Below are 21,729 nucleotides of genomic sequence, written 5' to 3'. Positions count from 1 at the left end.
GCAAGAGAAGGTGTATGCAACATTCCTCTCTTCTACTCTTGAATTGTGTGGCTCCTGAGCTCTGCAAATAGCTTGAACAAGGGGATTGTCCTTTCTTGTGTTGGGACACTGTGACCTCACATACTTGTGAGGAGTTGGAGGGGCAGAGAGGGGGGAGAATGGCACATCCACCTCAACAGCTCGCTTAAGGAGCCTGGCTGGCAATCCCATTCAGTCCCAGAGAGAGTGACCTACTCCAGCCTACACTCACTCTGCCCAGAGGCACCAAGCTGAGCTGTATCGAGCCCCCTGGACCCTTAAGTGTTAATTTTGTGCATTTGCTTCAGTTAGCTTAATAGAATCAGAATTACCAGCATCTTAGACTAAGGAGATAGGGCTGCCTTGATTTCCTCTGGGTTACTTTGCGTTGCAATAGACTTAGAATACAGAGCAAAAACTCCATGGTACAATGGTGTCCTTCATTTGTATTTCCACTTAGGTAAGGAAAACGAGCGTGCCTATGAGAGGTCAGACAGTGCTCCAAGTACCCCCCATAAATAGGGAAGAGAAGGGAGCAAGCCCTTTAACTGGTGGGTTGAGTATCAAGGGACAGTTCGCTGTACCTGATATGCATCCTTGAATGTACCACTGAAGGTCCCCCAACATTAACAAGTACCAGAAAGTGAAGTCTGAAGCCAGCAAAAGTTCATCAAAACCAAGATTGAGATGCAATAAATTTCTCCGTTCAACCTGCTCAAAATCATGTGATGGCACCTGCATATTTAAACCAAACCACCTAAAAGCCCCATGAGATACCCTACCAGTGCACAGGTCTTTCCAACAGTGTAATAGGATGGAGTGGATATGGCAGCAGACCTTATCATCACCACTTATCATCAGTCTAAATTTCTGCCATAGTGGTGAACTTGGGACAAATCCACCAGCACATGCTGTGTTTAAACTGTACAGGGAACAATATTGGAGGCCAAGCCAATGATCAGGTGATGCTTCCAGGTCACTATGTTGTCCAATGGAGCCCAAATGCAGCTGGCGTTGCAAACTGAAAGTACCCATGAAGTCTGCCCATTGTCAAACAGTGTTAGTGTTCATAATTTTTTAAGTTTCTATTTCCCCTTTCTGGGTTAGATTTTCCTTCTATAAACACCTAGCAAAATGAATAATTGTCTCCAGAAATTGCACAAAATGATTGCGCTTTGCTCTTTTCTCTTTGCACATTACTATCTTGTAGTGTCAGATCAAAACAACACGCAATCAACTTAAACTTAATTGAACATTGTCAGCAAGAGTAATTGAGAAAAAGAACAAGCATTTGCCTGAACATCTGAAGCCTAAGAATATAATTAAAAATGCAGAATGCTAATAACTTCCTAGTTATTTGCTCTACTTGCTTCTGCTCCTCTTTCTCAAATGCTTTCTACTTGATACAATGAAGATCAGATGTTCCAATATTATTCTGAAGCATGAACTTGCAACTCCTCTTGCCTATAAGGGAATATTACACCAGTGTTACTGTCCTTAGATCTTGCAGTCTCTGCCCCACTCTGTCAGTCTTGTGTTTTCACATCCTTGGTGACCACAGAGTCTCTTTCTGCCTCCACCTTTGAGCTGTACATAGAAGGGATGGATGAAGATAACAAGAAGAGATTTTAAAACTGCAGCTTCATGCGAGGCCACATTCAATCATGTTTTGCTTACTCCAGTCAGCACCTGTCTTCTATAAAAGGACAAGAAGTAAGCTTTCATTCAAATGCAGAATTATTACTATTCATATAATATCTAAATGACTCAATGAATTATTCAAGGATGGCAGATATTAGATCTCATATGGGATCTAAACACACACTTGGTTTTATAAATTCTTTTTCCTCAAGTATTTTACTCTTCAAACCAAACCACACTTGCATTTCAGTGGCTGATGCAATACAAAAAAATGAGATGTAATAATCTGGTATTTTTCCATAATCTCCTCAGATAAGGTCTTGAGATCCCTATATAGTCCTGTTTGAGAAAGACTTCCTTCTGGAAAAAGAAATTTCTGAGATCGGATGCTTCCATCACAAGATTTGTTGTTCTGACTGGTAATAAGAAATCCTTGGAAAAAATTTATGAAAGATATTCAGTATTCTTTGAAAGGATATAAATTAGGGTTCAAAATGCAGGGAAATTATTGGAAAAAAAAATACAAAATAAACTTTGGGTAACATACAATCAGGGTTTGTTAATTGCTGTTGAGTTTGTTCAGAAGGAACACTGTGCTCCTGAAATCACTTTGAGCACTTTAACTGGGAGAAAGCTCAGTGAAATGTAGCCATTATCAAAATCCCATATGCTGGGCTACTGAAGGTTCCTGTTCATTCACATTTCACTAGGGCAAGTCACTGTCTTTTGCAGATGTGCAGAACTATTGCCCTCAGCAGCACTTCTGGAAATGCAGTTCAGAAGATCTTTGTGTTGACTTCTGAGAATGGTGCTCATCTCAGAACAATAATAAAGAGTGAGAAAAGTGGTTTCACATTATCTACAGTGATACGAGTGCTGCATTTCATTTTCTTCATTGTTGTAGTGTTTGCAATCTCCAACAGCTCTTCTTCACAGCAGATACTGCATGACCCACACACTGAAATGCAATGCTGTGTTAAGGGAAGACTGCAGCAATTCCAATTTTTTCTCCTTTGTCTTATCTGTGCATTCTTTACTTTTGCCAACAGCCATAAAAACTGAGAGGGAACGTGCATAGGTGGTTTCATCTTTTCTCATGTCGTTCTGTTTCACTCCTTGAATGAACCCAGAAACACATTGGAGGCTGTGCTGTTAAATGCTTGGATCAGAGACCATCTTGACTGGTCAGCTCTGCAGATTGCTGTATGCATGCAGGACTTCCTGATTTCTGACAGCAGTTGTATGTTTCCCTCTGTCTTTGGCCTTAACTCGATCAGAAGTAGAGAAGCATTCTGCACAAAGATGTTTTTCCTGCTTCACCTTGCTCACTGCTCAGAGTACAAGCCAGATCCCAACAACATCATTTCCTGGCTAAATACTTAAGTCTCAAAACCTGTGTTGACATTCCACAATGTTTAAGCATGATACCAGTTCCAAAAAAGTCTCAAAACTGAGACCATTCTTGCTTTTCAATGACTGAAGCTAAAAACTTTAACACTGAAATAGGTGATCTCAGACATACCCTATTCACCTCTTCACTTGCATGATCTTGCAGCCACTACAGTAGCCTTTCTCCAACAAATGCTGTTCATACTGATGCTCTGCTGACTTCCCAGCCCCAGACATTACCCTGATCATTGCAGAACTCCACATTCTGCTTTCCCTTTGACTCAGGTGCTGGCAAAAACCTTTAGGCCAATCTGACAGGCAAGACCAGGACTCCTTCAATACAGGCACTTTCTGCAATCCCAAAACTCCACCTGATGGTCTTTATACAGGGTCCTTTTCATGGTCTTCTCCACATGTGTTCATGCTGGAATGTTATACCAATAGGTGGGAGAAGCAACAAGAGAATATTTTCGTTCAATATTTCACCACCATTGCTATGATCTCTTAGAGGTGCCTTAAACTTTGCAAGAAAGCCATGCATATCTTTGGTTAACCTGGTACGGGCAGCCATATGTATGTTCTCTTTAGCCCCCTCCATCTGGCAGCATATTAAGTAAGCATATTTCCTTCCTACTATTTCATCAGCAAAGATGCATGGATCTTTGCATCTCGTTCTTCCCCTGATCCTTTCTTTCCAACCCTGGTCTCAGGAAACAAAACAACTCTTTTTTTTTCCTATTCTGCTCCATGACATTCAGCAAGATGAAGCATTTACACAGTCTGTTTCTCCTTGTGGAGACTATGGGGGAAAGCTCAGACCATGGTTGTAGTAGAAGACCCAACAGCTCCTGCAGGGCTCTTAAGGGTGGAGCTCCACCAGCTCATTTCATTACCCAGGTAATATAGGCAACTCTGGCTTTTCCTGTCACGGCTCTGCACTTCTTGTGTTAAATCTAAAGGCATCAGTCTGGGGAAGCCAAGATGTGAGATTGACAGCCATGGGTCAAATGCATAAGACTCATTGCATTTGGTGCAGGACATTTGTTCTGTACGTACACAGAGTATAGACATCATGTAGAGGTAGACGAGGGCAATCTATGACAATATAAAGATCTTAAGAACAAAAGATTTCATGGCTTGGGGCTCTGAAATGTCATTAGAGGCAGGAAAACTCCACTGCTGCTAATGAACTTAGAGCCATAAAAAATCACTATAAATGAGAACAAGCGAGCAAGCCCTCAGAAATACAAGTTGGGGTAGGCTTCCTATGCTCCCTGCAAACATGAGTTCTACTACATATTCAGACTGAGAAAGCAAAAAGCTCCAACTGTCCTAAACCAGTCACTTCGTGTATTTCAAATCAGGTAAAACAAGCTGCTTTAATTCATAATGCAAGCAGAACTGCCAGAAAGGACCCTCCCTGACAGTATGAACAAACCCCACATGGACAAAGATAAACAGAAGGGTGCTGCATGCAAAATGAGAGAGAGAATACTGTTAGACATGCACGTGTTTTATTTAGAGGAATACACTTCTCTTAAACCAGGACTAACCATATAAATCACAAGGCCCCGGCTCACAGCCATTTAACAATCTTCCATAAATATCCACTAAAAACATTCACCTGAAACGCATTTGTTTCAATTCACTTTGCTGTGCCTATAAATAATCTCCCTGTCAAGCAGCAGCCCACGCTGATGCACAGACTACTCTAATCAGTCCACACAAATCACTCAGTGCAATTTCAATACATTACTTAAAGAAATTAAGAATAATAAATAAGCAAGGAATGAATAAACTCTCCTATTAATCCTAAACCTACATTTCCCCATTTATGCACATCTAAACCATAGCATATGGCAGATTTCTCACCACCTGTCCTCCAGGTGGGTGCTTACCTGAGCTGTTGGATTAGATCTTCCCCTTCCTTAATAACATTGAGGGTAGCATCCAAGGTGGCTGTTTGCTGCTGCTGAAACTGCTTGATAAGCTCCTGAACCGCATCCACAGAGTCAGCACAGACATCCTCTAAGAGCTCCTTCTGCAGATCTTCCATCCATGTCCACAGCTGGGAAGGAGGGGAGGGAAATATAAATCAGAGAGGGATTGAGATTTAACCCTCTAATTCCAGATCAGAAAGCATTAACTAGGGCTGCATATTTCACAAGGAAACCGATCAGAAGTTTTCTAAGATAAAAAGATTAATAGATTCTATTTGGTGCAAACCCATTTTAAGCAATGAAGTAAATTAAATATAATATCAGGGTGTGGTTTTTTTCCCCCAAAAATGAATACGTGACTCAGTCCTGTGTGTGACAAACTAATGCTATTCTTCTTATTAACTCTTTACACAAGTAATAAATTACAGCATCCTACAGCTGTAATAGCCTAACCCTTTCAGGAGCTGTGTGCCATCAGCTCCTGTTAATTTCACATTCAATTGCCTGAACAGAAGCCTGTTGCAGGACTAAGACCTAAAATATTTGTTATGTCTGCACGGTACTGACTAAAGTATAGCTGTACTTGCTCAGCAGTGCCTTCCCAGGCACAAGGATATGTATTCTGTTTTATTTTGTTTTCTCTTCCCTTCCCCTCCAAATGTAGCTCCGACTCTGCTCTTTGAGTTTTGGAAAGCCAAGGCATAGAAGACAGCAATTTCACCCACGCAGATCCGTTCATTCTAAATAGCCTTGACTACCAATTTCAAAACAACAACAAAAAATCATTTGAGTAAGTGCTTAGCTGAGAATTTCCAGCCAGCTGTTCATCAGAGATGGGGGCAGCGGCAGGCAAGCCCCAGCCTCCTGTTGGCTGTGAAGCCTCAAAGTGAGCGGAGGTTTCCCCTTTAAGCTTGCTCTGAAAATGAGTGTAAAATTGCACCAACTGAGCAGGCAATCTGCCAGCAAATCCTAATGACTCCACCAGAGTGACTATTTTCTGTGCCATGCCTGCCCCATTAACCCACATTCTGCTGGTACATTCTGCACGGTAGCTGGGAAGCACGGGAGCAGGACCCAGCATCGCTGCCCTGGGAAATGTCAAGGGACGTGGTGCTGCCAATCCGAGGAGCAGCAAAGCAATTTGCCTCCAAGGGAGTGAGAGGTACACATGGAACAGACGACAGACGTTGTGTGGGGGTGGCAAAGGAGCTGGTAAAAATGTCTCTGTTCAGAACGAGATGCACTGGATCCCCATCCTACGGGATTTCTTCTGAGACAGCGAATTCTGCGTGTCCACATAAAATGGGAGGAGGAGTGAGATGCTCTGAGCCCAGCTGGCCAGGCTTCTCCCAACAAGGGCCAAACCTAAGGCTATCACCACAGTCTAAAGCAAAATAATCAACATCAGAACCTGTTCCAGCACTGCTGGTGGTATCAGAAAATAGTGAGTCTGGTTCCCCATGCTCTGTCCCATCTCTGCTCACAAATCCATGCTGGACAGCCTCACACCACTTCCAAAAACATGTTTCAAAACACTCACTTAATTAATTTGAAAGCTTTTCAGTTACCTTATCAGCTTTGAGTATTCTGGGTGAACCCTTCTGTTTATAGTCGTATAATCATAATTGCTACACTACTGCTAGCCTAAAATGGAATGTCTTTCCTCAGTTTATTTACATATTTTCACTTTCTCAGAGGAAAGGCATGATATAAAAAGGCAAATATTAATACAAGAAGCAAATACAGTTAGGCAGTCAGGCTTGTGTAATAGGTGAAAGAGTGAAAGCACATTGAAAGAACCAAAAGGAGAGCTTTTCCATTTGTGAGTTCCAGGTGCTGAGGTCTGGGAAGGCACCAGAAAAAAAAATGCATTAAAGCCTTTATCTCTGAGTCACATTCAGAATCATCCCGGCCTCGAGCTGATCCCTGCTTCCACTCAAACAGCAGGGACAGCTGGACTATAACAGGCGAGGAGCAGGTTTGGGGGAATATTAATTTTCTCTGCTTATCAGATCTTCAAGTAATAGAGCACTCTGTACATACAGAAGTGAAAAATGGCCGTGTGTATAAATCATTCTGTTTTGAAAAGCCACTCATTTTTTTAATTTCTTGCTGCTCTTCATCTTTTTTTTTTTTTTTTTCCCCCCACTTAAGATAACAAAATAAAGCTCAAGGAATTTCCACAACTGAAAGAGAAATCAAGAACTTGCTCCACTCTGGGCAATGCGCAGATCTCTTGAAACAACCACACTGAAGGCAGCAGGGAAGAACTTTCCCAGCCCCCCACTAGGACTTCAGAGGAAAACCCTTTTTTGAAAGCATCTCCAGGACCTCCAGCACCAGCCAAAAGGATTTGGACTTTGAAGATCCTATGTCACGTTTTGAGTATGCTTCTGCCTCAAAGCAGTTTTGGAACACTTAATAACTGCACTGTACTCACCTGGAACTGAAACACTTATGAATGTTAGAGAGTGCTTGAATATAGGAACTCATATTAATTTCAGATGTTCCCATAAATGACCTCAGATTGTAAGGATTTGCATAATAAAAGCTATCAGAATCTAGGTCATCCTTGACTCAGAGGCCTTTAATCCTTTAGACTCCACCAATCCCTGGAAAATCCTAATACAAAGAATCAGCCAATATTAATAAGATTAGGAAGATCTTTCAGGAACAATTTACAATAGGAATCTGATGCAAAAACCTCCCATGTTATATGCTGTAACTGACAGCACCTGAAATAAATTATCACCAAACCCATTTGTGAATGCCACAGAACGAGAAGATGAACTCCATGTTACCGCAGCACCAAAGTCAGAAGAGCTGTTAATCATGAATCAGAAATCACATCCTGGCTTGTTTCTGTTGGTCACAGCTCAGAAAATCAGTCCCTTCTAGTGCTTAGTGTTTAATTCCAATGCAACTATTGCTATTATTTTTTTAAATCCTCACCATTAAAACCCCAAATTATCAGACACCCTCTCCTAAACAGCTTAGATTGAATGTGGAGTTCACATTTGTGTTGAAAATTGATACATGATGCAGGACAACTCTTATGTCATACTCACAAAATCTGACTTTTCCTCTTTACCACTTTCCTCCTTCATTCTTTACATGAGCAGAATTTGTAAGCACCTGCCCATTCCCATACATGTTCCAACTTACTCCTATTCACTCAATTCTGTAAAGGATGTGTGTGTAGGTGCATGCAAACATTTCAAATACCAACACAGCATTTCCACATTCTGCTGTTAGTGACTTTTACTAAGCTTGACAGTAATGCACATGTCCAGTACAGATCATTTCTGAATTGTATTGCTTGACACATCCAAAGACATAGAATCTTGCAAAACAATGAAGAAAAACTCAAAGATGTATTATATTTTTCAAATTGATTTGTGCTTTGGTATGGCTAATTGGATTCAGAAATACTAATGTATTAATAGTAGACCCCGAATTAAGTTCAGCAGAGAGATCCAGCCACATATTTGACTCATACAAAGTTAGTCTACAAACTTTATACTTGTCAGCTACACTACGGTAAATATCTAATGATCATGCTGAGGGGACTCCAGAATGGAGGCTTTATTTACCGGGGTAACCATGGCTTTAAACAAGAAAAACAGTTCTCTTATTACTAGGCCTCTGGAAGAGTGAATGCCCCCTCTTTCGAGGAAGCTTTTGGGGAAGCATCTGGCACTCCTCTTATGCACTGTAGCAACTTCTTTGTCTTCCTTGGCATGAGACATGGGCAGTTTCCCTCCACCCAAGAGACAATACAGCTCTTTATTCTCAGCTATTTTGTCTGATGCAATACCCTTCATTTTACTCAAGTACTTAATGAGACCACTTACTGGAGGTTTGAAGGACATCTGTGCCTGCTACCTAGAAATTAATGCTTCTGATTTAGAGCAAGGGACCACTTAAAGTAAAAAAAATCTGAAACCTAGAGAGATTGCTGAAAAAATCTCGCCTGCATGTTTGGAATAACTATTAAGCATCTAGTGTTTGTATGCTGCTATTTGCAAATGCCACTGATGAGTTTTAATCCCCTCCCGAAACAATTTACAAACACTGCATAACGAGAAAAACAAAGAAACGGTCCATTCAACCCATGAGAACTACCAGTGTGCAACATTTTTGCTACTTCTTCCAAACAAGGGTGTTAATGGAAACATGCAGCTCTGCAGAGTATATGTTTTACTCTTTTACGCCATCAGAGGAGTGCCATGTGTTGCAGAGCATGTCACAAAAGGAAGCCAACTCAATAAAGTGAATGTTCATCATGGGAACCACAGGTAGAGCAGAACTGGAAAGAATTCTGTGAAATATTGGACTCCCTTTCCCCATCTGATTTGCACTGCTGCCATTCCATGCCTCCACACGAGTGTGCACAGATCCAAGGGCATGTTGAGAAAAATAAAACTGAGTTCTTCCAGAGAGAGATGTCTATCAGTGCTATTTTCCTCTCCTTTTAAGTGAGGCTTCTATAAAGCCATTCTGAGCAGTGACATCCAGACTCACTGTCCCTGGTGGTTTTCAAGAAAAGGGCAGATATGGCACTGAGGGACATGGTTTAGTGGGTATGGTGGGGATGAGTTGATGGTTGGACTAGATGATCTTAGTGGTCTTTTATCACCTTAATGATTCTATGAACTTTTTTTACCTTGATTTCTCCCCACCAACATGGTGGAGATAATAAAACTTTCCAACGTAACTGATTTTCAGTTACAGTTGATAATTACTTACACTTAGCATCCAGGGCTGCTGAAATTGAAGGAAGTGATGGTTGATATAAATTGAGAGCGTACTTCAACAACATTTTCTTAAGTCACAAGGGCACATGCAACATCTGATGGGAATGTCAATGGAAACAAATAAAACAACACATGTAATGATGAGCTGTAATGTGACCACATGCCTCTAGTCAGGTGTCACATGATGGCAGCACACCTAATAGAATGTGACAAGAAGGGATATGACCAGACGCTACGTATGAAATACTGCAGTATGTGACTTCCATGGAACAGCTGATGAGAAACCCTGCTGCAAGACATAATGTCAGATACCACCAAGCTGGTTGGGAAGAAACGGTGAGTAGAAAGAAAGGGAATGTTCTGTGAAGAAAAAAAAAATCTGATATTTTTCTAACTTCTTTCTGGCTTTTTCCCCTCATCCTCGCCAATTTCTTGACATTCATTCTTCGCTTGACTGCATCTGGTACTTCTGTATGCTAGCACTTTTTAATTAGTAACCTTGCCTATGGCAAAAGGATTTGCAATGCCTAAACATCTGATCCTTTTTCCAAGTCCTGCATGGACCAGATTGATATAGCACAAAATAATCTCCTCTCAAGGGAAACACAATTTGGGTAGCTATGCTTGTATCAGGGAGTGTGTAGATCTTCAGCCCAAGGTCATGTAAATGTAGTTCACGGCCTATTTGCTCTAGGAGAGGAGTCTATTTATTACAGAAGAATCAGCTGTACATGTTCTATGCTTCTACAGCCATCATGAATTGCAAAATCACGTTCACCTTCTAGTATAATTTTAGTATGTTACTTGTAATTATGAATCTGGATGTAATTAGCTGCAATAATTGTACAAAGCAAATCAAATTTTGCACATCATCACATTGATACATGCGTGGAGAAGTTCTTCCTACATCAAAAGATTTATTCAGATTTACATCCATGTAATACAGTATAATTTGGTGCAGGAGGAGCTTTCCATAGCTGAAAACTATGCTCTGCAAATTCAGCAGAATACTTAAACAAATACATGTACCATTAGGTTTTCCTCTAAATTTATCTCAAATGGGAGTTGTACTACATCTTCCCTTTGTGCTTTTTCTCACTGTATGACTTGCAGATTTAGCCCTGATTGGAGCCCTTTGTGCAACTTCTTTCTCTACGCTCTAGGAACCTAAGAAATAAATCATTTGTGACAATTCTGAATCATTCTGCAACTTGCTAAGAATTAAACAAACTGCGTGACCTTTTTCTAATCAAACAGACCTACTGAATCCATCAGCCTGTAACACTACATCAACATTAACCATTTAAAACTAGTTCTATAGACTCCATTGCACACATACACATAAGGGGCAACAGAACATGTTTTGAGTGATGAGTGAATTATAGGAGTGTCTCTGTAAGGCTTTGATGAAGAGTACCCAACACACAAATTGTCAGAGGCACTGGCTGCTCACTCAGTTGCCTTCGTATCCAGCAGCAAAAGCTGGAAGCCCACATGATGGAACTGGGAGAAGCCTGTCTTCCGCAACATAAGGCAATCAGGAAAATACACTAAATAAAACTATAAAAAAGATTTTTAATGAGATTATGCCCTTGCTATCGAATGCCTGTATAAAATGCCCTTCTATCTGCTGCATGAATCACTGCTACCTGGAGAGCGAGGCATACAGACTGAAGCCACAGAAAAGCATATGCAAGGATTCTCCAAAGCAGATATTTGATTCATGTGAAGCAATCAGTTAAAATATTGGTGACTGGCCTGAAAAATATGGATGTCAACATGCAACTGAAGTGCAGACTGTCTTGGTGGATAACAGGTTGGCCCTGAGCTGTGGCCAAGGCCAATGGTATCCAGGGGTGCATTAAGAAGAGTGCGGCCAGCAGGTTGTCGGAGGTGATCCTTCCCTTCTGTTCTGCCCTGGTGAGGTGCTCCTCAGTTCAAGAAAGACAGGGATCTCCTAGAGGGAGGAGGCCTAGAGCGGAAGGCCACAAAGACAACTGGGGGACTGGAGCATCTCCCTTAGGAAGAAAGACCTGCGGCTGTTCAGCCTGGAAAAGATAATGTTGATGGGGAATCTCATAAATGCTTATAAATATTCAGAGGGTAGGAGTCAAACAGATGGGGACAAGCTCTTTTCAGTGGTATGTGATGATACAACAAGGGGCAACAGGTACAAACTGGAACATAGGAAGTTCTACACGAACATGGGGAAAAACTGATGTAGTGTAAGGATGACAGAGCACTGGAACAGGCTGCCGAGAGAGGTTGTGGAGTCCCCCCTGGAGATATTCAAGACCTGGCTGGATGCTTTCCTGTGTAATCTACTGTAGGAAACCTGCTTTAGAAGGGGGTTGGACTGGATGTTCTCCAGAGGTCTCTTCCAACTTCTCTTCCATGTGTCTGCTTGAGCTCTGCTGCAGGTTGGGCTTCCTAAATTTGGTCCATGTGGCTGCATTTGCAAGCATTTAATTCTCATTACCTTGATTGTACCTCACAACTTTTCTAAAGGAAGAAGATCACAGATGGCAGATTTTTATTCAATAGTGATTTGGCTGTGCTCCAAACTCCTCTGCTTGAGAGCACAATGTGCTGCCAGGATACCACAGCTCTCTCCATTCTTAGCTTCATAATCCTGCATGAAGAAACCTGGCTTCTGGACAAGAAATGGACAGGAAAGAGGGGCACCCTGCACCACCCCAGCTATCCTGGTTCTTTGAACTCAGCTCTGCTAGCACTACAGACAAGATTTAACCCTGCAGAGAAACCACCCATGAAGCAACGACTGGTGAGTGCATTTTGGTCCAAGTCACAGACTGTGCTCTGGAGCTGGGAGAGGAATTTGCTCCTACTTCTTGCTTCATGGCAATTGACTGGTAATAACCCAGAGTCAACTTTTATAGTTCATACAAAAATGTTTTTTATTATACTAGCAGAGCCCTCTCTATAGCCCCAATTATCAGAATCATAATGGCAGGCTGGCAGCTACAAGAACACATCTATCTTCTCTGAGGGATCTGTCTTCCAGGCCAAGGACAACACATGTACATAGATGTTACCAGGATGTGACCAAACTTCACTGATTCACCTCCCAGCTCCTAAGATGTATAAATTTAAGGTTTGATATTTCTCAGCCCTGCAATAAGAGGAGGAACAGATATTTTCACAGTCTGCTTTTGTATGCTGCTTTGGAAATCTCAGCTAGGATTTTCATCCAATTGAAGGAATAAAATGTGCAGCTTTTCAACAAGATGTGTTCTTCATTCTAACTGCGAAAAATGCTGGGATGTGAGATGCCCAATCTATGTATATCATATATGCAGAGTGCGAGTTTGGGTCATTTTAGCATTTTATGCTTTCATTGTTTTAAAATCTGGCCCTAACATAAGAAAAGCACCAAAATCACTGACCAGGAGGGCAGTTAAAGAATGAAGTACATAAGGCAAATACTTTGTAGAAGACATGCTCAGAATGACACCTTTTCAGAGCTTCTAGAAGTTGCCAGCAAGTGGAACTGCTAAACTTATTATCCTCTTCATAACAAGTCTGCATTATCTGATGGGCAATTGTTCTGAAATGTCAGTATTAGCACTTAAAGTCAAACAACCAATTATTAAGTTCAGTAACATTAACCGTGAATCCTGGGTCAATGTACAATGAATGTCAGGATTATACAATGTACTCCAGATCCACTGTCACATTTGCTCCATGATTAACTTTGATTCATTCTGTCAACTCTTCCAACCAGAGTCAATAGCTGCCCAGTGAGCTTCCTGCTTCCTGACACGACACAAGAGCCAAGCCCAGTCAAAATTAGTGACCTGCACTAAAATAATCTCCTAATCATGATATACAACCAAAGCAGAGAGAATTTAATTTCACAGTCCTTGGTTATCAAGTAAAATTAGGTTCACAGTGCTTGCAGTAACTCCCACAACTCACTTGAGGAGCCCCATTGACATCTGTGGGGGTGACCAAGGTGACCTGTTGAACACAAATAATACAGGTCTACATAGGATGCTGCTGGATACTTTTTTGTCCAGACATTTCTTCTCAGTTTCTCATGGACTTATCAGACAAGCTGTTCAGAGTGAAACTTTCCACACCAGGTATCTGCTTTAGGCTGAACTTGATGAATTTTGAGGTCAAAGATCCAGAATGAGAGGAAGGCGTAAGAAAGAGTAATTTTGCCTGTGTTGAATAGGTGTCTTGTTTCTGCTTGCATGAGATGCTCCAGGCACTTAATGCTTCTAACCAAGGGTTTGAAATGTTGTAGGGTTGTGCTTGATGTCAAGAACAAGTATTATGTCATCCCTGTGAAAATCTGCCCAAATTTGGTCACTTAAAACACCCTTGCCAAATTCCAGTTGGAACATGTTTAGTAAGAACCTGCTAAGAGTTTGGCAGTTCAACTTTTTCAAGATGAAGTATTTTCTGATTGTGCTTATCTCCCCATAGTGGGTGAACCAGGTAGTACTGGCAGGCTCCACCTGGAACTGCAAGCACTGAGCTCCTCTCCTACTGCTCCTCTAGCCTACCAAGGGTCAGCATTGCACAGGACCTGAATCTGCCTCTCCTTCTGCTGCTAGCCGCTGTCTTGCAGGACTCCAGGTACAAAGTTGGAACACGAAATCCACTGAAAAATGAGAATTTTAGAGGTAGTAAGATGTGCTTTTCACACCCTGAAGAGCTATGAGGGTTTCACAGGACTGCTTTGTAGTTCAGGTGAGACTCATGTTCTATAAATTGATCTAAATCAAAATGCTGACAATGTCCTTTCATGTCTACATTTTTATATGTGGAATGGTAATGCATCCCTCAGAACTGTAAGTATAAAGCTGTGAGACCAATGTAAAACACTAAGATTCAGAAAAAGAATTACAAGATGTCTTTATTTGCATTGTGATTCAGGGTGTGGTCTTATCACATCTGCACATTTTTCTCCAGGAGACTCAAAAACTATTCTCTGGAACATCAAGTATCCCGCCACTAATTGATTCAGATCTGAAATAAGAACCTGAATTCAATCACCCTTAATCCTGAGAGATGTGACTCAGGTACAAGTCTGTTGAATACATTTATCCCACTGACAATAATTTATAACTTTACCCTGCCATACTGATAATTGGATTTGATTCCCAAGGTAGCAAGTTTCTGCTCACACTGTCACGAATGCCTTGGCCCAAAAAAGAAAGAAAATATCGACTATAAACTAAGAGAGCATAATGAGTGCTGCAGGACAGTGGGACATGACATCTCTTATAAAAATGACAATATGAAGTTTATATCACTCATAAGTTATGATACTAACAGTTACTAAGGGGACAGCTCTAAATTTGTGTCACTAAAATGTTTTTGCCATATCAGAAAATCATCATTTCAGCCTACTGCATGTATTCATGTAGTGAGGCCAATTAAAAAAAAACCCAAACAATCAAAACCATCCTGAATTATTGGTATGCTTAATTGATAGTCATTTTCATATTCCTTCAGCTGAATGTCATTGCTTAGCATGAAGAGTCCTCTCTTATGATGCTTTGACATGAAATGAGAGTGATTCAAATCTGTTGGGGGTACAAAAATATCCCCACAATTCTAATTTTAATTGCTCATGGGGTGTCTGGATTTAAATTTAACTCAGTGCTATGTATTGCCCTGAAGAAATTATAGCAAGAAAGATTTCAGAAAGAAACATTCATTTGGTAAGAGAGCTTTTCAGAAACAGGAAAAGCTGAAAGTTTCTCAGATTCTTGGAATGCTGGTTGTCACATGTGGAGATGCAGAGTAGTGGGGAAAGTGTGAGAAGCTCACAGTCCATGCACTCAGCCACATCTGGGAACCACTGCGTCACAAGTGAAATTCATCTGTGCTGGGAAGACATGTTTGCTGCAGGAAGATATTTAGAATATTTCTGTAAAGACCACGCCAGTAAGAATGATTTTTTCTACTTAACTCTCCCTTTCACCAGCTCTGTCTCAGTAGATTAATATATCAAGAAATAATGAGTATTTGGGAAACGTAGATGAAAAATACAGCCAGTCTGTAGTTTCTTGCATTTTTGCCAAAAAACACTAAACCAACTGTTTATTAATTTCCAAGGACATAAGAGAAACAGTTGCAAATCATTTAAGGAATGGTTTTCTTTAAGAATTACAAATGTTGAAATGAATAATGATGGTTATTATTAAGTAATTAATAACGCCTTGTTGAATAATACCAAATGTCAGGTGTTAAACATACTAGCATGCCAACCAAACTGCTCTCTCCTTGCCTCAGGACACTCCCAGGTGAAGGGTTTAGATGGGCAGAGTTCAGTGCAATATCAGGCCCAGTGCTGCAGGTCAGAGGGCAAGGTTAATCAGGGAGGTATGTGTTGGCACTCCAACTGGAATGCCTCCTGGTAAAACAGCAGCGATGGATCTCAGATGTTCCTCTATTTTACTGCTGCAGCAAAAGCATTTCTTGCCTTGACATCTGCTGGAATTTAAATCTGACTTCAAACCATTCCTTTCAACTATAAACTGCTGTTGACTCAAAGGGAATTTCGCTTGATGAATTCTACTTTTAAAACTGGAGTCTAATGCTATCTAAAATGTTACCTAATACAGTGGATTTATTTTTATGCAGTTTCAAAAAACGAGCATGGATGGCACAGATCTGGCCTGTACAAGTGAATAAAGCTAGAACCTGCACCCTGTCCAGCCCAGCCCTGCAGGCTCGGAGTTCTCACCATGGCTGAGCACATCTCCTAGTCAGAGCCCAGGGAGAAATAAAAGAGCTCAACTCGTGTGAAACAGAAAAAGAATATAATACTATCAGAGGCAGGGTGGAAAAGGAAGGATGTTTGTATTCCTTAATTTTTAAGGAATTCTATTACCTGCTTTTCATGTTGAAGAATGACAATGACATTGGTTAAATTGCCATTTTACAATGTACATGAAGGTCCAAGCAAGGCCAAGTAATGAGTCATTTTTACAACAGCAAATCTATTGCAAAAAGACAAGCACAGATCCAAATATGCTCTAAGACTCTCTTGTAACGGTTTGCCCTTTTTGCCAGGTCTCTCCATCAGCCTTCAATGACTTCACTTTGTGGGGATTCCCAGAGCTGGCAGACAAATACTAAAACCACAGCAATCTCCTCACTTATTATTTTTGGCTGAGATATTGGACTGTGTGACTCTCACCAATGCTCTCAAGATACAGAAATGTATCACTGAAGGAGGCAGGTAGTGACACACAATGAAAAATGGTGAATATGCCAAACGCCGGAGTGTTTGGCCTCCCCATGAGTGGAAGTAACACAGGGGTGAAGATGTGAAAACTTCTCTTCTCTTGCAGAGCTACTGTGCCTCTTCCCACACTGGAGGAGCTGCTAGAAAGCGCAATAATTTTTGCAGCCTCTTTGCACCAACAGCTGTTATCTGGCCAGGTGAATGTAGACCTTTGAGTCCAGCCTGACTTTGCTCATGTCCCACTTTTATGCCACAGCTTGCCCATCTGTCTCTCTGTAGTGAAAGAGCTTAGGCACTCAGAGGAATCTGTTCACTCCAGAACTCTCTAAATGACTGCAGATACTTACTGGGCTTTCCAAAGATGCATCACAGTGTCCATCTGTCCAATGGGTGAATGACAATGAGGCAGAGATTTAGGGCTCACTCTCAGTACCTAGTAAACAGCGCTGATGCTGTTACAAAAGACTGGATTTTTTACCAGTTTAAAAAATGTTGGCATTTTTATACATCTGCACTTTTATATACCAGAACGGGGCTCACTGAAACGAAGTGAGTGAGGCTGACTAGTTCCATTCTTGTTGAAGAACAGCAGAGGTGAGTGTACTGCACCGCAATCCAAAACCATATAGAGAAGCTCTACTTCCTAAACCCACAATAGGCAACTCAGTACCAGTAATCATCAGAAGAAATTTAAATGATAGAAAACATTACATTAATAGCTTCCAGGAGTCATGTCTACTTTGGTGTTACTAGTCACCAGCTGCATAGGTGAAGCAAGGTTAATCACAGTAGGAAACTGTTATGAAATAATTTGACTGAGGAAATAACTAATTAAGTTTCCCCTGTGGCAAACCAGTGTAGCTGTAAGTGTGTGAACTACCTGGGAAACAGTAGCACTATTCACAAGCTTAAGGTAACTAGGTTTTTTTTGTTTTGTTTTGTTGGTTTTTTTTTTGTACATAACAGAAGCAGAACAACCATTCTAAGATGAAAATGTATACCTTCATGTATCAATAGCTATAATAGGCATAGTGCTGCTTTCTCCCCCTCCACCAATCTATCACCACCAAACCATCATGTTTATACACTGTTTTTGTTCTTAAGGATCATAGAACACTTAATTGGTATGACTTTGCTGAGCAGAAGTGCTGAATGTGTTAATGATGAACGCTCATCTCGACAAGAACAAGGAAAAGAAGCACTCCCAAATATATCCATTCTAATGACACTGGTCATTCTAATGACACTGGTCAATAGTAGGGTATATTTGGGAGTGCTTCTAAAATTGGTCATTAGAATGACAAAAGACATTGATATTAATGACACTGGTCATTAGAATGGGTATATATGGACTGGACACTTTTAAGATATTATTCAAAACACACACAAGGAACACATGTGCATACACCCTCTATTTAAGGGTGCTCCCCAAGACACTGAAGCTGGCAGCATGCAACTCATTTGAAACTTGTAAATCAACAAACAAAGGGTAAAGCTTTCAGATTCTAAGAGCATCTTTCTGAGTTAATGTACTGCTGCAAACAGATGCTACAGGGCATGAAAACAACCATTCTAACTAATTCCATCTCAGCAGAAAGCCTGTCTTTAAAAGTCACTCATCACTGAATGGCCTTTGGTCTGCAGAAAAAATGTGAAGTATGCTTTAATTACATCCCCAGTGGTCTCCCATCTGACAGCCTGTCCACTGTATCTCTGGTGAGACAGCCTTATCTCTGGGTATTTTTCAGTTACACTAAACTGCATTTATTCAGGTCCTCACTGATTCACTGTATTAATATGTGGTAGTTTGCTCTTTACCCGTAATTTTGAAAAGTGAAATCTGTCTCATTAAAAAATGTAAGACTTCCAGTAACACTTAATAATAATGGCTACATTAATTAACATTACATTTAAAAGGAGTCTCTCTACGGATACCTATCACACTATGAGCATGTGTGCAGTGTGAACATCAACTGATGTTCCTATAAGCAAATTTCTGCTTTGTAACAATACATTCTATTGTGAATTAAGCACCATTTGATTCGTTTGTTATTCTGTCTCTTTATTTTAGTGTATACTAAAATAAATAATATATACTGTTCATATTTTCTCATTCACATCCTGTTTTCTGTTTAAAACAGCTAATCATATGCATCAGGCAAACCACTGAAAGTCTGGCATGACGAAGACACCTTTTCTCTCACCTGGGTTTTTAGTTTGTGCCCAGAGTCAGCCTCCTGAAGCACAGTACAAAACACAGAAAAATTCCCTCATGCACATCTTACCTCTTTGGTGTGGGTATGGAAGGAGACTGACATGTCCAAGAGAAGCTTCCTCTGTTCCACCCTCCGGACGAAGTCCTGAATCCGTACTTCCAGATGCCGGGCTGCTTTATAGATCTCTTCAGGGTCACATTCCCCAGTCTGAGCCAACTGCTCTGCAGCCTCTAAAAGCTTGTCTGCATTGGTGTATGTATTCTACCAGAAAACAAAGCAAGAAACAGAGTATGAGTAATACAACTGTGGCAAGTAAACCTCTTACTTTCAAAGGCACGAGAGCAAGTGATTACTAGAGCTTTAAAACAATAGGAGTAATTCCTACTGGCGTTGACATCTGCGGAAGGAGAACGTATAAAGCCATGGAGACTAATCCTTGAGTAGGCCTGAAATAATTTCTTGTTTGAAACACACCACTCCAGCCCAGTCCTTTCAGGCACAGCAGCAGGACCGTGCACTTGTTTATTTCCAAGTCCCCTGGAATTTCTCAATGATAATGTAACAAAGCAAGGGGATCATATCCCCAGAAGCCAACAGTGCCTCATGTGACACTTGGCTACAAGCTCCATGCCAAGGTCTCCCAACAGCTATCAATTACAGCATGAAATCATCTTAGCCAGAGATATCTCAGTCTCAAAAAGCATTTGCCTCTCAGCAGCTTTCATGAGATAACTTGCAAGACTTCCTTCATGTTCCTTCTATGTTTTTCCACTTGTCTGTTGTTCTGCGTCATATCTTTAAATGGAGTAAGTCTCTTTGATTACCCTGCAGCTACACATGTGCAATGCTCAGATTGCTTTGTGGGACATCATTTTCAGTCTGCCTGAGCCATGTATCTGCCCTCTATTACATAAGAATTTGAACACTTCACCATTCTCAATAGGTTTACCTCATAGCCACTGCCTTTAAAATACGAGACCTTTCACCCCTAATTTACAGAGTGAAATGAAGAATCCAGAAACCATGTGATGTACCCAAGACATGCTAGACTGGAGGAAGAAGTGAATTCTATTGCATCAAACATAGCTCAGCTTTAAAATTATCTAATCAACCCCTCCCTCCCTCTTTCATGCTTGCAGAAAACAACACTGAATACATCCAAGCATCTCATAAATAACAGCAGAAGCATAACAAGAGTGCAGATCATCTTCTCCATAGCCAGGTGTTAAACATAGCCAGTTCTTGCTGTCACCAAAAAGCTTTCTTCACACAAATTGAGGCTAATAGCTCTGTGGTGGTTAATACTTAATAAGGAGAGACAAATATATCAGCTTAAGGGAGTTTCCAGTGCTGGGTGGGATCTTCAGCAGTGCTCAGCCTTGCCCTCCGACTGCTCCCATTGGGAATTTTAATCTCCCTTTCTATAGAAACAGAATTTTAGCGCTTTCCTTTTTGAAATCCCACTGAGAATTCTCCTCAATTTAAAAATGCATTAACTTAAATTTATACTTAAAATAAATTTCAGAACTGTGGACACACATGTACTTCTGAGCATTAAAGGAACAATGTCAAACATAAAGGCCATAAATCAAGTCCTGTTGTTCTTACTGGGATAACACCTTGCTGTAGTCAATAGCTGTTACTCGAGAAAATATTGAATACAAAAATGGAATGCTGGCCTCCAAGAGTTTAATGGGGAAAAATATTTCCAGTTATAAAAAGCAGAAAGAAAACAGCTCGTTCACTGTTCATTTTCCCAGTTTCTGAGGGCTGACTATAAATACATGGTATTTGCATTTCTCCTTTTGGACTGTGAAGAACATATTCTAGACAGTTTTGTTACCAACAGTAAATTTTTATTCCCTCGCTTTTAGGTCACTGCTATAATGGGTAGGTTGTTAACAGTGGCAAAACTTTATTGTTTTAATAACCATTTTTGGAAACCTCTTCAGCTGAGAATTTGTAAAAAAATTTCCATTTACTATAATCTGAGTTAGGGTCCAGTTTCACTTAACAGCATCCTTTTTGAATGATCCTCTTCCAGTAATATTTGGAGCAAATGCCAAAACTTGCACTATTTGTCAAAGTCTACTCTACTTTTGGCTTTTTCACACATTACCACTGCAACAGCTTAAATATCAGTTCAGTTCCTTAGGGAGAAGGCTCTCTCTCGCTTTTCTGCATAACATTTAGTTTTCTTTTAAACAAATTCACTCTCTTACGGCACAGATTTGAGAGACAAACATCTCTGTGGAAGCGCCGTACCAATCGATGATACCAGTAGCTCCTTTCCAACTCAGAACATTCTATGATTCTATGACAACCTTTCTGTATTTATCTAGCACCTACCACACTTATTTTAAACTCAGCTGAAAACTACTGAGACTTTACTGACTCCAACGTGTGAGTTGAAGTGTGGTGAGTTCACTAATATAATGATCCTAATATAAGCATCCTGGATGGTGAAAAGGGTGGAGGCAGAGCCCTCAGTTTTTGGGAAAAATGAAGACAGTGCAGATTAGCCTCGAGGCTCTGGC

The 21,729-nt window shown here is 40.7% G+C and overlaps 1 protein-coding gene across 20 annotated transcripts in view; it reads right to left on the bottom strand.

Annotated features, from left to right (window-relative positions):
* KALRN (kalirin RhoGEF kinase) overlaps positions 1 to 21,729 on the bottom strand; it is a 451,786-nt gene that overhangs the window by 159,829 nt on the left and 270,228 nt on the right. For all 20 annotated transcript variants that reach the window (XR_014884476.1, XR_014884477.1, XR_014884475.1 and 17 more), the window contains exons 11-12: positions 19,262 to 19,453; positions 4,947 to 5,116 (exon numbers count right to left, since the gene is read on the bottom strand). Coding sequence is in view for 17 of the 20 variants with exons in the window: in XM_085228421.1 (XP_085084547.1) it covers positions 4,947 to 5,116; positions 19,262 to 19,453 (362 nt within the window). In the remaining 3 variants the exon portion in view is untranslated. The remainder of the gene's footprint in view (positions 1 to 4,946; positions 5,117 to 19,261; positions 19,454 to 21,729) is intronic.

This window comes from Meleagris gallopavo, chromosome 7 (genome assembly GCF_905368555.1).
Source record: "Meleagris gallopavo chromosome 7, MGAL_WU_HG_1.1, whole genome shotgun sequence".
NCBI classification, from domain to species: domain Eukaryota; kingdom Metazoa; phylum Chordata; class Aves; order Galliformes; family Phasianidae; genus Meleagris; species Meleagris gallopavo.
The sequence above is the reverse complement of the archived record's forward strand: the minus strand, read 5'-3'. Positions and strand labels throughout refer to the sequence as shown.